This window comes from Trachemys scripta, chromosome 17 (assembly GCF_013100865.1).
Source record: "Trachemys scripta elegans isolate TJP31775 chromosome 17, CAS_Tse_1.0, whole genome shotgun sequence".
In the NCBI taxonomy this organism is placed as follows: domain Eukaryota; kingdom Metazoa; phylum Chordata; order Testudines; family Emydidae; genus Trachemys; species Trachemys scripta.
Window position 1 is genome coordinate 16,003,262 of NC_048314.1, and position 17,785 is coordinate 16,021,046.

At 43.0% G+C, this 17,785-nt stretch overlaps 1 protein-coding gene across 9 annotated transcripts in view; it reads right to left on the bottom strand.

Moving 5' to 3' along the window:
* The window catches only part of RAPGEF1 (Rap guanine nucleotide exchange factor 1), a 125,764-nt gene that overhangs the window by 49,393 nt on the left and 58,586 nt on the right, over positions 1-17,785 (bottom strand). For all 9 annotated transcript variants that reach the window (XR_004648471.1, XM_034793573.1, XM_034793572.1 and 6 more), the window contains 6 exons: positions 14,345-14,501; positions 7,652-7,740; positions 7,098-7,250; positions 4,734-4,857; positions 2,976-3,159; positions 1,836-2,342 (listed from right to left, as the gene is read on the bottom strand). Coding sequence is in view for 8 of the 9 variants with exons in the window: in XM_034793573.1 (XP_034649464.1) it covers positions 1,836-2,342; positions 2,976-3,159; positions 4,734-4,857; positions 7,098-7,250; positions 7,652-7,740; positions 14,345-14,501 (1,214 nt within the window). In the remaining variant the exon portion in view is untranslated. The remainder of the gene's footprint in view (positions 1-1,835; positions 2,343-2,975; positions 3,160-4,733; positions 4,858-7,097; positions 7,251-7,651; positions 7,741-14,344; positions 14,502-17,785) is intronic.

The window sequence follows — 17,785 nt, forward strand, 5'->3', positions numbered from 1 at the left end:
GGATAGTGTACTGAACTACTGCAATAGAGCGGCCTCTCAGGACTGGGCCCAGGTCAGGCTCTGCTCTTAAGAGTGCAAGCAGTACAGGTTGCAAGTGTGGCTTCGACAATTTGGGCACTGTCCTTACCAATGGAGATGCTGCTTTTTGATGATGAACTTTTGTTTTTTTAACATGGTCATGTAAGAAAGGAATTGGCTGAGGTCTGATATAACAGTGACCAGCTAAGCAAGCCAGGCAAGTTTCAAACCCAGCCTCTTCCCATGAGAAGATTGCAAACGACAAACCCAGGTCAGAAGGCCAGCTTGGCATTTTTCAAACCTCCTCTTGGCTGGGCTGTGAGTCACATTATAAAGTACGGTTGATGCTGAATGATGAGACCGTGCACACAAACTATTTAAATGAAGAACTGGAAAGCTAACCAGTGGCTGATCACTCGCTGGATCTTATCACACATTCCAGTGCTCAGTTCATTCCCTGGTGAATCAGTATAGCTGCTCCCTTTCAATAGGACCTCCATGTTTTAAGCAAGGGATCTACTGTTTTGTGAAAATTAAGGTAATCAGAATACAGTCATGACCTCTAGTCCTCAAAGCCACTGCTTGAGGAGCTGGGAGTTTGGCTGACGATGGAAAGACCTGGGATTCAGACAGTGCTCATTTTAATAATGGATCTTCTTATGCTTAAAATGAAGACAGTAGCCCAAGCAAAATGGCAGCATGGACACCCTCATGAAAGGCTAGTCCTGTGCTGCCATGCCGGTGATCACAATCTGGATGATAAACTGCTGGGCTCGCAGCGCTTAGCCTTAAGAGGGGAGAAGGACCAGGAAAGAACCCCTCTCTCTGGGCTCTTGGAGATAGTCCAGCTCTCCTCTGTGGTGAGAAAGCAGCCATAACAACTTTGAGATGATCCTGTGGGAATAAAATAGAGTGATCCAAAAGACAGGGCCACTCTGGCTTGAGACTGGTATGGAGAGAGAAAGAAACCATCCTTAAAGGCAGTGATAAGCTGTCAAATCGAATGGCTCCCTTGTAGTGAGTCTACAACTAAAACTTACATTGGCATAGCTCTGTTGGTCAGGGGTGTGAAAAAACCCACCTCCCAACACAGCTATGCTGACAAAGCCCTGAGTGGAGACACACCTACGCTGACAGAAGAGCACTGCATTGTTCGGGAGGCAGTGTTCCCACAATGACAGAACAACTCCTGTTGGTATAGGCAAGGTCTACCCTAGGGGGCTATGCCAAAATAGGCGCTGTAGTGTAGACATAGCCTAGGACAGAGTTAGAGCCTTTCACTCCCAGGGCTGGTCTACACTGAAAATTTACATCAGCACAGCTGTCTCTCTCAGTGGTGTGAAAAATCCACATCCCTAAGAGATGTCGTTAAGCCGACCTAAACCCTGGTGTGGATAGTGGTCGGTGGACAGGAGAATTTATCTGTTGATATAGCTAGTGCCTTTTGGGGAGGTGGATTAACGACCGCGGTGAAAGAACCCCTCCCATTACTGAAGTGAGTGTCACACTTAAAATGCTGCAGTGGCACAACTGTGCCACCGTAGTATTTTAAGGGCAGACAGTCATAGTCCTAGATTTCAATGGGAGTTAGGTGCGTAGGCACTTTTGAAAAATCCCACAGGTGCTTAAAGATGCAGATTGGCTTCTGAAGTACCTTTAAAAATCTGGCTCTTATGCTGCCCACCCACACGTTTTAGGTTGAGCATTGTGACACTTGGCCCTAAGGGAATAGGACATTATCACCTGTAGGACACTGGGGAGGTGAAGGATTTGAGGAAGGCAAAGAAAGAGAAATACCAATGCAAGCACTTGCTTACTGTGTTTGTTTTTCTTCTCTGGCAGAGGAGGGGGGTTCTCTGGGTCACCCGTAGAATCAGGAGCAGCAAACTCAGTAATGAATTCCACCGGCACTGAAGAATTGCCCTGCTGGAAGGGCAAGACAGCAGCAAATGACGTGAAGGGTACTGACGAGAGAGCCCCTGGGTTCTGCAGATCATCCTCTGAGATGTTATCATATTGCGAGGGGTGCCGCTCATAGGAGACCCTGCAGCCTGCATTATCCGAAGTCTGAGAGGCTGCACTCCTCCTCTTCTTCTCTGGCAAAGCTGGAGGAGTCTCCGTAGACTGTGTTCCTGTCAACGGGCTGCAGTATTGCAGCTGGGGGGAGCTGCCCGGGGGGAGCTGGAAAACATGTCCATGAAATGGGGAGCCACACTCGCCCAAAGACTCTGGCAATGGGCTGAGGATACTTGGCACCTGCTGAGGTATCTGGTCAGCATTAGAGAGGTCCTGCTGCAGAAATTCATAGTCCGGATCATAGTGATCTGTGTACAACAAAGAGGATAAGAACATTATGCTTTATTCATGCCTAAACTGAGTTACTGCATTACTGTCTATGTGATCCTTGTTCTTCTGTATCCCACCCAGCCCTGTCAGTTACCTCTGTGATAAGATCTCTTCAATTTAGAGCACAAGCTCTTTGCACCAGAGACTGTTCTTCTACATCTTCTGGAAAGTGCCCAGCACACGTTTAGTAATAAGTGATTGGTAACAACAGCTCAACCCGCGAATCATTAGAGAGATATTGTGTCTCTAGTGAATGCATTTTATTTGTTCCTCTTCATTGTTACATCTCCCTCAAAAATTTGAAAATAAAATAGCTTTAAGCTAACGGAGCTGCCCTTTTCGACTGATGGGCAGAAAAGGGGTTGAAACCAACAAGCATTTTAGCTTGTGACCCAAGTTGAGTCTGAACTCAGACTTCGATAGCTGAAAGATTTCTGAACTAACCCACTTCATGCCTTTCCTCACCCCAACAGAATATAATTGACCACAGAGCCACCAGCAGCAGTTATACTGGCAGGGCCCCATTATAATCCTGCCTCATGGCTCGGAAACGATATAACATGAGAGTGACTTGGAACTCCCCAATGGCTCTGAAGAGATCGTCTCCTTACCTAATGTTTCACAGCTTGTGTTGCGGGAGCACTGCCCGCTGTCCCGGCCCAGCGAGGAGAGCTGCTCATCAGACTTGCTGAGCTTGCCTATGCTACTGCATGGTGAGAGGCGAGGGGATTCCCCTCCATAGGAGTGGCTGCCGCCTGACAGCCTCCTCTGTGCGTAACAGTCAGCATCAAAATCCTGAGGCAGAAACAAAGAAAAATTCTCATCAGCTTGCCAGTGAACAGGAGAAATACTAAGAGAAAAAGGCACCCACTGGCGGTGTGCAGAAAGGGGAGTGTACACAGTACACCTCACTTAGAACAGGCTTGCCCAGGCTCCCAAGCTATGTTTATTTGTGGAAAGGTGGAAGAGAAAGATCATAGAACATCAGGGTTGGAAGGGACCTCAGGAGGTCATCTAGTCCAACCCCCTGCTCAAAGCAGGGCCAATCCCGACAGATTTTTACCCCAGATCCCTAGATGGCTCCCTCAAGGATTGAACTCACAATCCTGGGTTTAGCAGGCCAATACTCAAACCACTGAGCTATCCCTCCCCCCAAAGGAAGCAACTGACTCAAACGTGCAGCTGGCATTTCAGACAGCTCGTACTGAGATCCAGGAACGCATGTCACATGCTGTCAAAGAGAAGGCTGAGCTCTTCACTAAAACACACACCTGTTCACTACTTTGTACTGGAGCATCTTGAAGGCAACCGCACTGGGAGAGTCCCCATTAAACAGCTGTGGGTTTGCTGAGTATCTGGTTAACTAAGGCATGTACATGGGAGGGGGCGCGGGGCAGGCGGGGGCAGCTAATGTTAAATTATAGCTTCTTTTTTAGACTGTCAGCTGTGTGTGTCTATGGTTATATCTTCACCACAGTTAACTCGAGTTATTCTTCTTGAGCTAGTCTAGCTCAAGTGAGAGCAGCCCCACTGAGAAATAACACTCGAGCGGCACAGCCTGATTGGATTAGCAGCACAGAGTGGTCGTATTAGCAGCTGACAAGTTGAGCTAACCTGAGCTGCAGCCCGTACCCCCGATGGACCAGCCAGCTTGAGTTAAAAGCACCACCACACTGGAGTTAAGTGTTCTGGTGCGTGGAAGGGACCCGAGTTATAAATCAAGTTAACTCTGCAATGAGGACAAGTCCTTAGTTCTGTAAATCAGCACGTATATTTATAGCACTGTACCAATGACAAATAATGGCAGAGGGAAGGCAAACAACCCCCGTAGAGCCATCATTTCCTTAATTCCTCTACTACTCAGCCATTTTACCCATTACAAGCCCATTAGTGGACAGAAAACAGCTGCTCAAACCAGTCTCTTTAGGTTAACAGCTATTTTAAGATGCAAGTGTCTGCATATGAAGTTTTGAGCTCCCCACTGTATTATATGAATCATGCTACACACAGAAACTTGGGTCTTGGTAAGTTCAGCCAATCATTCTGCATACTATGTTCTGTTACAGACAGGCATGCTTGTTCTTTCGGATCACTGAAATCCACCACAGCTCAGAACAACAGAGTTTGTAGCAATTTACTATTTAAATGGAACAGAAGCCTTAAAAAAAATAAAACTATGCACATTATTGTATGATGTTTTAGGTAGCTGAATCTCCTCTCCAAGGAAAATGTGTCCATTCCAGTTCAATTCTTTAAAACAAGGGTTCTTTGTCAAGAGAGGAGATGGGCTGGGTGTTGCAGGAATGAAGACAGCAGCTTCGTTCTTTCCAGAACATGATTCCAATGTTTTTAGAGGGTTATGCCATTACCTGTCTGTTGATTCCAATAGGTAAACTAGATCCACTGGTGGCTCGACTCATAGGTGCCACTACTGCCACTCTGGTAGGAGAAGGCGCCGACTGCCTTTTTTTAGGGGGCAATGCTGGAGGAGGGCTGCAAGACAAAAAAAAGTTCAGCTACTTCAAATACTTGATTATCAAAATGTTGCTTTGAGGCTCTAGGAGCCAGGATTCTATCCGCCTCACCACATTAGGGATTCTTGACCAATTTATGCACCATCTCTCAATAGAGGAGAAGGTCATCCACACTCTTTCATGGTCTGTACTAGAAGGGTCTATATTCTGGCACTAGGATATAGCTGGGAAATGCCTACCTCTTATTACACTAAGGTGGTTTTATCACAGTACATGGGACAGATCTCTCTGTATGTTCAGATGTTGCTTCTAATACCACAGATAAGCTCAAGCTCTCTGGTGCCAATGAGCATGCACACATTCTCTTTCCGGAATATGCCAGGACCTTTCACACAGAACATTCAAATTCAGAAACTACACAGAAATGTGATGGTCACTGCCAACCGCAGACCTCAACAGCCGAAGACCCTGCATGTTTCTAAATAACCACATGAGGTACATTTTCACACCACCAACTAGCATCGGTGTTATAGGGGTAAAACCTGTAACATGCACACAGCTTATGCACATGCTGAAGCCTAGCAGTTTTTCCTGCTTCTCAGAATAGAGCGCAGAAACTTTCTTGTGGTTACTTTTTAGAAAGGGTAAGGACACCACAGTTAAAAATGATTTTTTCACACAGTTTGAATCCCTTTCACCAGTTTCTTAATGTGCCGAACAACACACAACTAACTGCATGCAGATTCTTCTTCTTATGTGGTATCTCCATTACTGGCGGTTTGCAACAAAGGTAGCCCATACTGTATGATCCTCTGCTAATATTTGTGGATGAACAGTTCCCTCATTCCTTTCGGTCCAACCAAGTTTACACATCATCCATCCAAGATCTTCTTTTTCTGCCTTGTGATCTCCTGCCACCTACGTTCCCTCCAGTGCCCATAAACATGCATTACCTACAGAACCCCTTAAAACGTGTCCTGCAAATCAAATCTTTCTTTTCATGAGATCTCAGACTAGCGTGTGGTGAGTTCCAATCATCTCCAATACTTTTGTAATGGTCACACCCATGATATTTTCAGAATACTTCTATAACACACTCATACAGAGTATGGGCTGCTAAAATGCCCACTGAAATGAACAGAAAGACTCCCTTTGGTTTCAATGAGAATTGATCAAGACTCATATGGATATAACTAACACAGCACAGGAAAATGTCATCCTCCAAGGCATTCATGTACTTTTAAATAAGAATGCTTTGCACTTACATAGTGTACACTTTCATCAAAAGATCTCCAAGTGCTTTCAAAAGGAAGTGTTAGCCTAAAATTACACATGGGGAAAGAAAAGTACAGACAAGCAAAGGGACTTGCTCAAAACAGGAATCAAGCCAGTGGCAGAGTTGGAAATAGATCCCAGGAATCCTGACTCTCAGACTCCTGTTCTTCCAATAGGCAATTCTGGATTCGCTTATTAGATGAAGACCTATTAAAGCTTTCTTTATCCACAGCAGCTGCCAGATTTCCCTTCGGAAAATGTAAGCCATATGAAGTACACCGAGATACCATGGAGATGGGGGCACTATAAATACTAATAATGATAATAAAGATAGAACTATGGCTTCCTAGTACAAGGACCTGTCACCAAACACACCCTTCAGACCTAAAGATGATTTGCATGTGGATTTTAAAACTCCATTAACTTTAAAAATGTGTTGAATGCCCCAGACAAACAAGTGAAGAGGGGCATAAATTACTTCATTTATGGTTTGTTTCCTGTGATAGGACTCCTGACATTGACCTCCCCTAGATCCAAATCATGCCCCATTATGCACTGTGCTGGAGAAGTCCAATCTCCCACAGGAGCCTGCTAAAGCCAGCCTAGAGGGGGCAGTAAGGCCTGTCTCAAACACAATACAGCATTGGTCTTGCAAAGTTTCTTTAAATGTCAATTTATATTCAAATAAACCTTTAAAAAACCCAAGCCCAAAGTCCTGGATTTTTAAAATCCTTCCTGTCCTGCAAGGAGAGACATTTTCCAGGGACTCAATGTTATTCGGAGAATTCACCCTGGAGGGCAGGAAATGCAACACAGCAGAGAAAGGGTTTACAATGGCGAGGGTTGTATTTACAACAAGGGGACATCTATAACCAACAGAAGGATTTCTCTCATGTATAAGTTACATTGGGAAGGGCTAATGTAATAAGGTTGTATACGATAGCGACCAGCATACAAGAGAGGCAGACTGCATGTCAGGGTTACCTGTTTTCTGCCACGCGAATGCAAGGTAGAGGGGGTTTGGGAGGGGCAACCTCTTCGTCCATGGAGTCAGTCAGTATCTCAGCAGACTGAGTCATACTAGTTGTCTTGTTGAGAATCTCCATCTCTCTGTCTGTCAGGGGAAGCTCGGAGGGGCTGCAAAGCACAAAGCACAATTTGTAGAATGCTGTCTGCATGTGATTTATACATATACTTTAAAATACATATTTAAAAGAAATAACAGTGAAATACAAAAAATACTATCTCCAAGCAAAACTCCATATGTATCCACAATGTAAAATGCAAGTGATTTCTTGTTACCGGATTTCAGCATCCTTCCTCATACTGAGTAGCACCTTACTCCTCAAGTAGCCCCACTGTAATCAATAGGACTCCCTGAGGAGTATGGTGCTTCCCTGAGTGAGGAAGTGCGCCAGATCCTGGCCCTAAAGTATTCAGCTACCAGGGGCAAGAAGTCAACCCACACGCAGACATCAAGATACGTGACTGTCTGTTTATATATAAACACCCCAATCAAACATTTGTTGGTGACCCACCTGTCAGATTTACATGCTGGTAAACTGGGTTTAACTGGGCTTGTGGGAGATGGATGTTCCTGCTTCTCTATTGTGAGTCTGACCAGCTCCTATATAAAGGCAAAAAACAGCAAAAGATAACTACCATGGACCTTTGCTAAAATGTAACACGGTAATAGTAATCTTTCTGCTCTTCTCAGGAAGCAACCTATAGCAAGGTGTCATAGCACCAAATCTCCTCCATATTGCAATGCTAGCATACTATGAAATATTATAAGTAGCTAAAAGAAATGGCAGTGCTCCAAAGAAAAGAACACAACACATTCTGTAATGCACAAGCCTGCTTTTGTGTTTACTTACCTTGCTAATTTGCAAAATGTTGGAATTCACGATGGATCTCACTAGGCAGCAGCAGCACTTAGCAAGGACCTTCTGGACCTAGTTTCTAAACAGACAGCTTTCTCCTAATCACTGCGACTCTTCACAACCAGAGTTGCTAGTGGGATTCCTGGCTTGGATGTGCCATCTTCCCTGCCTCTTACTTTTACTACTTCTCATCTTTTCACTTGAAATGGGCTTTACTAGCAACATCATTCACTCCATCAACACTGGAGACCAAGACATGGAAGAACGAGACAGTGGCACACATCTTCTTACCATGTATTTCTGCATGGATTTAAATTTCCAGTTGCAAATGAAAACACATCCAAAATAAGAAAGTTGAGCCAAAAAGACTACATGTCCATTTTGTCCCAGGCCAGAGGAAAACGAGCCACTCTACTGTCTCCAAAAAAACAGACATGTCAAATGGGTTCACTAGTAACTGGAGGTCGTGGACAACATCTCCTGTAGAGCACCCAAATTGGGCCGTCTTATGCCCACCTCTGTATGGGCGTCAGAGCCTTTAGATAGTGAAGCTTAAAGTGGCACGGAGGCAGCCAGCAGCCATGCACTACGCACAATCCCCTCCATCATAGAGGATTTTAAAATCAAGATTGGATGTTTTTCTAAACAATATGTGCTAGCAATTATTTTGGGGAAGTTCTCTGGGCTGTGTTACACAGAAGGTCAGACTAGATGATCACAATGGTTCCTTCTGGCCTTGGGATCTATGAATCTACTAAAAACACTTAACCCAGAAGGAGCAATCTGTTCACACATAGTGAAGGAAACTTCAAAGAACTCCATTTAGTGAGAAATAAGCTAACCTCCTTCCTAAGCTCTCTGAATCATACTTCAGAGACTGGCTAATAGCACCTCAAAGGAGATGAGCCAATAACTCTGTTGAGATAAGACTATAAGGCAACCTCACTTACACTAGTGACTAATCCAGCCTCCAAATACAGGTGTTCACTAAGACACATTATCAATTTTACATGAAATGCAAGTAAGCCGTCAAATAACAGAATATGAATAAAGTTGAGTGTAGGACCTCACTTTGGTCAACCAATAAAAGAATGAAATTGTTTTAAGTTTTATAAATAAAGTATAGCTATGTAAATATCAGAAAGTATGATTTAGTTTTCAATAGGATTCCCTTCAGCTGTCTGAGTTAAATGTACAGTTAAATTTTTTAAAAGCCCTGCCTCCTTTAATACTGTAGTTATGGAAGTTTCATGATCATATAGAGAACTTCTGTACTGTCTATCTGGCTATAACAGATAAGACTGTGGATAAAGAGATAAGGGCATGATAATCCTGAACTACAAGTCTGCTAGCAGTCAAAACAATAACTCATGCTCCAACAATGCCATTGTAGTGGAGAGCACATTTTATGGTGGTTAGAGGCAGACAAACAGATCTGTTGCTCAAAGCTATAAACATGTGCCCTGGTCCAATCAGACTGGATAACTACCAGTGCTATCAGATCATATTGGCTCCCCTGCACGTTAGTCAAAGGAAGTTGCAAAGGACTAATTTTTTTAAAGCAACCTGAAATTCAGCTAACATCTGCACATCCCAATCTGATGAGTTAGAAAACAACTGTCAGTGCTTCATAAAATATGAGTAAACATGACTACAACGTCATCACCATCATCCTACTGAGGAAAAGAGTCAATTCAAGTGACCCTACAAAACCTAAACTTCCAAGGGACAACACGTGCTCAACGAGAGGAATAAACAGCAATGCACTATACATGTAATGAACATGCATCAACAAGACGATGCGCCCATTACAGACTGTTTTGGTACTGGGAGTTATGTTTACATAACTGGTTTGCGCTCAAAATCAATCTACCTTGTGTAAGGCTGGACACCTATCAAGAGCAGAGCAAAACACCCAGCTTTCGAGATGTCAGCCCTGGAGAGACCACATATGATGAATAAAACCGGATGCAGGAGCAGACAGAGCATGCGTGTCTGATATGACTGGTGCTACAAAGCTGCTCCTATCTAGGACAGATGGAAGAAGAGCCCCTGTAGTGAGTAGAGTTCAGTGGAAAGTGCAAGGCTCATGTCTGCCAAGGATGAAAGAAAGTCCGGATTAAGGAAAACACTTTGGCCATAGTTAACCCCTTCTCTAACAGGCCCCTGCCCTCACCCAGGGCAGGCCATGTCTGTCTAAGTGTTAATAATTTGAACTGGGTAGCAACAGAGCTTCAGGACTTATGACTGTATCTATAAATTACACTGTGCTGATGTACAGTGGAAACACTGCACGAAAACTGTAGTACCCAAACACCCTCAGTTAAAGAGGAACTGCGAAGTTGCGAACATTGAGTTAATCTCCGATTTCTCTGCTGAATGTCCCCTCTGCTAAGGGGGCACACAGCACAAGTTTTAACTAACCTTCTAAAAATCTGATTCCCCTCAGGCTCTGAAATCCTGCTAGCAATTCTCTTAAGAAAGTGTCATTCTGGGACATCCCAGACAAATACCACAAATCTAAAGTACAAAAGGGAATCTTACCAAGGAGGAAAAGAATTAAAAACATATTAGTTAAAATTTATTTCTGTGTTGAGTGCCTGAATGCAACCAGGGTACTGAGGATTATTAGAGAAATATAGAATGAACTCCATTTTCATTTTAGCTTTGCAGTTCCCTTTACCATTTGTACAGAAGCACAAGGAAAAGCATCAGTGGGATTTTGGAAACTGGGATCCCAAAAGGCAACCATGCAGTGACATCATCACATCCACTACACCTACTAGCACAGAGCTGCAAAAGGGTTGTGCTGCAGCTGGCATTTCATGTACCAAGTTACGATCAAGATTGAGCGGTGACTCACTTGATTGCTGCCTTTGTGCATTCTGGACCAGATCCAATTGCTGATGAAGTCACTGGAAAGACTCCAACAGACTTCAAAGTGCTTTGGATCAGGCCCTTTATCAGGCATTTATGAGCAAGATCAATGACCACATAATGCATAAAAGAAAACTAAATGAAATGAATGGTAGTTAAACCAAAAGCTGAAATATGCCTGAGAGGCTCTTGGAACAGCGAAGGTAAGTCTGCTGATGAATTTCCTCTTTTCTCCTCCTCCATTGTGTTTAATAAACCTAACCAATTCGAGTTGAATGATGATGAGGTTTGTGTCACTGGCAACCGTTGCCACAATGCTGACAATCTCTGGAGGCTGAAAGTTAACATGCTTAGCCAATTTTCCCCTTTCACTGCTTTATAACAAGAGACAAGCCTCTTTTGCATATGGGAATTTAGAGATCATATCAGGGGAAAACAATCTAAATTGAGGCTTTAAAGCACTGCTAAGAATATTTCAGACCATTACTGTGGAAATTAAATACCTCTCATCACATGCACTGACATGGCATAAGAGTGACAACACTTTGGAGTAGCCCATAATTCCGTTGCTCTGTTATTTCCCAGTCCCTTCAAGTCCCAAATGAACGCATATCTGAGTAGAGCTGTGTGAAGTTTTCCAGACAGATTATTCGAAGAAAAACACAGTTTTGGTTGACCCAAAACTAGTCACAATTTGACACAAATACTTTCAGACATTCACAAAATGGCCAGAAGAGAAGGAGGGCAATGACATGGTGATGGCACTGCCGCTACTGCTACGCCTCATAACCTTTAGCCGAGTGATAAGAGCACACCCTGAGATGTCGGAGACCCATGATCAAATCCCCACTTTGGACAAACTTTTTCAAGTCACCAAAAATTCTAAAAAATTTCAGAGTCAGTTTAACCCAAACTGAAATGTTTCCCCAATTTTTTTGGAATTGTGACCAAAGCGAAAAATCAGTTATTCACCCAGCTCCAAGCTTGAGGATCCCTCCATCTCCCATGTCCTTACCACAAAACTCCAGCCAAGCATTAAAAGCCGTCCCTTTGAAACCAGTCAATGGTGCTTCAAATTTTGAAAACATTACCAAACACCACCAGGTTTTCCATACCCCTACTTTCTCCCTCCCCCGTATCCGTTAACCCAGGAGTCAGAGGCCTGAGAGTCACTCCCAGGTCTTTAGTCCATCACACAGAGGGTTAAGCAACTGGGCCAGATGTGCACCAAGCTACTCCTTATCAGAACTGTAAAAAGGCTCCTGTCAGTTTTAATCATGTGTAATTACTGCTATCTCTGCACTCCCTGCTACTTCAGCAAACTGGAAATTCCAAAATGAGATGGATTTTTTTTTTAAATGGTGTAATCATAAAAGGGAATTTTGCTTGTTATAAATAACCAAACCTGAGATGAATACAGCAAATAATAATAAAAGGAGCTGGCTGTCCCAAGCACGATACTGAGAATGAAGAGGGAAGTAAGCACTAAAATGTAGAACTGGGATTTGGTGGAGATTTTACTAATGTTACAGAAATTGCTCCGGGCAGTAGAGAAGTGTCCAATTTCTCACTTCCTGCTTCCAGATATCATGGTCAGCTTGGCTCTTCTAAAATAACTCCCCACTTCCCACACAGTAAAAGATGCTTTCACGTCTCTTACACGCACTTACACTGAAACTCTGTCTTCTTTCTAGCCAAGAGTACAGATACCAGATATTTAAGGTAATGGTTTAAATTAAAACCAAATTGGTATTTCTATTTCTATGCAGTGTGTCTGCACACACAACTCTTATCTATACCTGTGCAGTGACACAGGTCTGCACAGGACGAATCTCGCCACACAAACAAGTCTACACACACACACACACACACACATACGTACGTCAAAGTCTGCACAGGACTAGATAGATCTGAACAAGGTCACAGCCAGTGTTTCGCTGCCTCCCCTATTTGTTGGCTGTTTGGAACCTGTGGGGCAGATCCTTAGGAGGTGAAAATTGCCCCAGTGCCATTGAAGTCCAGGGAGCTCCGACAATTTACATCTGCTGAGGCTCTGACCATACAGTTCTACACCCAACCTTTTCCCCTCCCATCCCACTCTGAGAATTAAACACCCATTTTAGGTGATATTTGGTGCCTAAGTTTAAGGGGCATACCATGCAGAACAATGCTGGAAATGTGACTTCTCTGGATGATGGGAATATTTTGTTTCAAATAAATAACTTTAAAAACCTTCAGAACTAATAGGATTATTTTTACTAACTAAAGTGCATGACATGAAAGATGGATGCTCAGAGCAGCACGCCAACACTTCTGGCGATGACCAAAGCCCAAGAGATGCGATTCACTTTCACACAGAGTTCCAAGCAACAGAAACTAAGCCAAGTTTGAGTACAATAAAAAGATGGCAGCATGACCCAATCGACAGAGCACCGGATGGGGACTCAGGATGGGTTCTATTCCTGGCTCTGCGACTGGCCTGCTGGGTGACATGCACAAGTTACTGCCACTCTCTGTTCCTCAGTTTCCCCATCTGTAAAATGGGGATGATGATACTGATCTCTTTTATAAAGTGCTTTGAGATCTACTGATGAAAAGTGCTATATCAGAGCTACATATTCATTAATTATTACTATATGCTTTTCTAAGGAAATAAGAATGAGTTAAGTGGATCAGCTGGAATAAGAACCTACCCCAACTGTACCTCAGTCCTTGATCCTTTAAACAGACCTTTAGAGGTCTGATTCAGTTTGGCATAAGAGGCTTAATTCCCTCTTTCTGCACTTAAGATGTCCCTGCCTTTCAAAATACAGTTCCAACACATATGACAACCTCTTTGCTAGTGCCCGGGGGCCTCTGACAAGAGACCCTGAACATAAAGTATTCAATTAAGAAAAGCTCCAGGGGGTTCAAACATCTAATTCAAGGGTGGTAGGACCCAACAGAGAGGCTGCTAGAGTGTTGGGCTGCACAACATCAGAAAGGTGGGGAAAGACCTGGGACATGGTAAGGAGAAACATGGAAACAGCAGCATCATACTACTGATTCAGACTTTTTCATTAATGTAAAAGGTGGAGGTTGGCATCTTTGATTCTCTCTGAGCATTAACGGGAAACATTTCCATTACCCTTTGTCTAGACAGAAAATATGTGAACTACAACCTGTAAGCAGCATGCGGAATGGGGAAGGCTCACTAAAAATTTAATACAATAAAGGTTCATTGCTTCTGGCAGTCCATCAGCATGCATTGTTGCGCTAACCATTTGTGCTGATCCTTAAGGAATGCATCAGATAAGGCAATCTCATTTACGCTGTAGTAGATATCTGAGATAAGAATTTATTTATGTCAAGAACAGGATTTTTATGTTTTACATGCTCCTAAAAACTGTTGTCTTTATCCTCCAAATAAATCTTTTAGAAAAGATGAATACCTTATACTATCTATAGCATGAAGTATCTAGCATATCATACCTTGACTCCGTCCAGAACAGCTTTTATGACACCCTTCACTGTGGTCACCATCTCCTTGTCTTCTGAGTTCACCCCCTCCAGCATCACCTGATCAGACCAACGAATCAGATTTCCCAGACTCTGGTACACACGGCTATAGCAGGAAGAGATGGCAGAACTGGAGGGGAAAAAATGAGTTCAAGAGATAATAAAATGAAAATATGGCACAATTATCTTAATAGAGAAATTACTGCCAATCCCACAATTTATTTTTAAACAAATGTTGTGTGTTAGCAAAAGGTAAAAATTCCACTGTGCCCCATTTCAATTTCTCTTCTGTTAACTCCCTCTTCTGGAATTTGTGTTTACGTAGGACCAAGATGACGCATGGATTTCACGTCTTTTCCAGTCACGCTACTAGTTCTCAAGTAGCTGTTGAAACAATGGTATTAAGGTATGTTTTCATAATTCTGAGAATAAGTTTCTCACTGTTCTTAATCCTTGGAAATGTGGAACTAAACTTGCGTTCCTTGTGAAAAGTTTTCTTCCGATACTGTGTGCGCACAACAGTTTGGTTCTGAATGCTCTGAGTGAATGAATTTCAGTTTTGGCTTTTTTAAAGGTAGAATAGCACTAAAGCCATTTTTGTGAAGAAAAAAACGATTACTGGAAAAAGGAAGAACTAAATACAATTGTAACAAAACTACTTACAAGGTTTTGCTCTACCAGCCCTGAAAATGTCCATTTCACTAATAAACAAGATGTGCTGACACTTTCTGATGTTCCAATAAAGACCTAATAGTAATTTTTAACAAACATGTTAATTTGAAGCTTCATCACAAACAGGAAAGATGTTTTCAAGATACATCAGGACAACAGAGGGATGTGGTCCTGCAACCCCAACTCACATAAGTATTCCCAATTGCCTGATTCTGCTGGTGTCTCTCCAGTGATTTAATGATTGGTGTTATTGAGAGGAGAATCAAGCCCATAAACTTCAATGAGATTCCTTGCGTGAATGAGGTTTGCAGAATCAAGCCCTAGGTGGGTAATGAACTATTCTAAAACTTCAAAGGGAGGACTGCAAAGAATGGAGAGTACATTTTTCAGAACTATGGTGCTTGTCAGTATTCTGTCTTGTTTCAAGAGAAGTTAGCTGGGAAGTAAATGTTTTCTAAATAGGTCCCTCCCCTGACTCTTTCCAAGGCTTTGATTTCTTTACCATTAATCTTCAATCCACTTCCTTCTAAGAAGGCAGTAATTGAAAAGCCCACTTTGTACTAGATGTAATTTTTTTCCCCTTGATGCAAACGCTTCCCTGAAAGCCAAAAAAGGAATTCAACAACAATTGGATGGCTTTCTTGCACAACAACCCACCCTCGCACATTTTTCTTGAGGGGGATTGAACATCAAAATCTCCCTTTGTGCCTTGCCACTACTTGAAAGGAGTAAGATACGTAGGTACAGCATGAAAGGGCACTGCTTAATGAGATTGCCAAATCCTCACTTACTGAATGGGGCTAAACTCGCTAGAACATGCCTACAGGATTCCTGCCCTAACACACTGTCTACTGGAGGAGGTCATTACTCAGGGCTGGTCCACACTAACCCCCCACTTCGAACTAAGATACGCAACTTCAGCTACGTTATTCACGTAGCTGAAGTCGAACTATCTTAGTTCGAACTTCCCGCGGGTCCAGACGCGGCAGGCAGGCTCCCCCATCGACTCCGCGTACTCCTCTCACCGAGCAGGAGTACCGGCGTCGACGGCGAGCACTTCCGGGATCGATTTATTGCATCTAGACAAGACGCGATAAATCAATCCCAGAAGATCGACTGCTTACTGCCGGACCCGGAGGTAAGTATAGACGTGTCTCCTGTGAAAAAGACCACATAACTATAGCCCATATTGATCATGGAAGCTCCCTGCTGAAAGGCTAGATTCCAACATCCAGCTCCCAGATCTCCTCATCTAACTGTCTGGGGTTGAGAGGGCAGCTCAGAGGATATTTGTGTTCCTAGACATATTCTGTATTTCAATCTCCCCAGTAAGGTAAACTAATTCAACACATGCCCTGTGGAGACATGAATCAGAAAATGATTGACTACACAAAGATGACATTTTCTATCCTAAAGATACTCACTGACATTTTACATGATCTCTTGACACAAGTTAGGGGACTTTTTATTTGATTAAGTGAAAGCAGGTGCTTGTCAGGAATTTAATGGCTGTGGGAAACTTGATAGCAGCCAAAGGAACTCTGGGTCTCAAAAAACCTGAACAATATTCTAATTTCAACAGCTACTGCTCTCTCTAACTCTACAAACTAAACCTAAAATGGTACTCCTTTACCTCAGCTGCCACTCTGATCTTTATCCATTTTCTCCTGACCCGTCGTAATGGCCAGGTACAGTAGGAACACATTTGTCTACAGGCTGGCTCCACTCCTACCAGTGTCCTTTTCCTTTCACAAGGCCTTACTGTGCCTGATTTATGCAAATAAGGACAGGTTTAGTCCATGTTCTTTCATACAGGAGTTATACCTCTCCTAAACTAGCGGAAGTTAATAACCAAGTGCCAAATTCAGTTTTGCTCTAACTCCAATTAAGTTAATTCTGTCCCAGATGTTCCATCACTAAACCCAGTTAAACCCTAGACTCTGAAAGCTCTCAGCAGAGTAGGTAGTAACACCCTACTGTGGCTGGCTTTAGAGTGTGGTGCTGTAAGGGATACGGTCATTTCTTCATCACTGAAGATCACACCACCTCTTTTTCCTGCCAGCCTCTGAGACTCATCAGTAACTGAGGTTTCACAGGGGGTAGCAGCAATAGTTAACCAGACAGCTTTTCAAAAATGCACTTGAAAATAAAACCAAAGAGGCATTCTATATGAAAACATAGCTGCATTTGGAGATATTCAGTGGGAAAATACACAAGAACAGCATGAAATCTCTCAGGATTGCAGGACTCACACATCTGCATTTTCCAATATATTTTTGTGCTGATTTGTTTATACAACATTATTTAATGGTGGGTTTTGTTGCAGTTTGTTTTCTAAGCAGCTGCTCCAGAAGTCTGGACAATTATGTGATCTAGCAGATATAGCTCTGGCCTGTGGCTTGAAGAGTCCACAGTTCTTATAATCCAAGCTGAGGTAGTGGCCTTGGCAAGTCACTAGATTTCTTCTGGCCTCAAACTCACTGTACAACTGCATAAGATTTAATGCGGAATTGAGTCACAGATAATCTACTAAAGAGGAATGCACACCCTGGAATGAATTCAGACCATGTATTGTTCTGAAGTCAACAGAGTTGCATCTGCTTACACCAGGTCTGAATTTGACTCAACGACGTCCAAATAGGCAATTTACAATACGTGTCGAAGACTTCTCTAATGCAGAGGTGGAAGAATTTCACCCATAAAGGAAATACCTCGTGGATGTGCTCACTTGCAGCCAAAAGC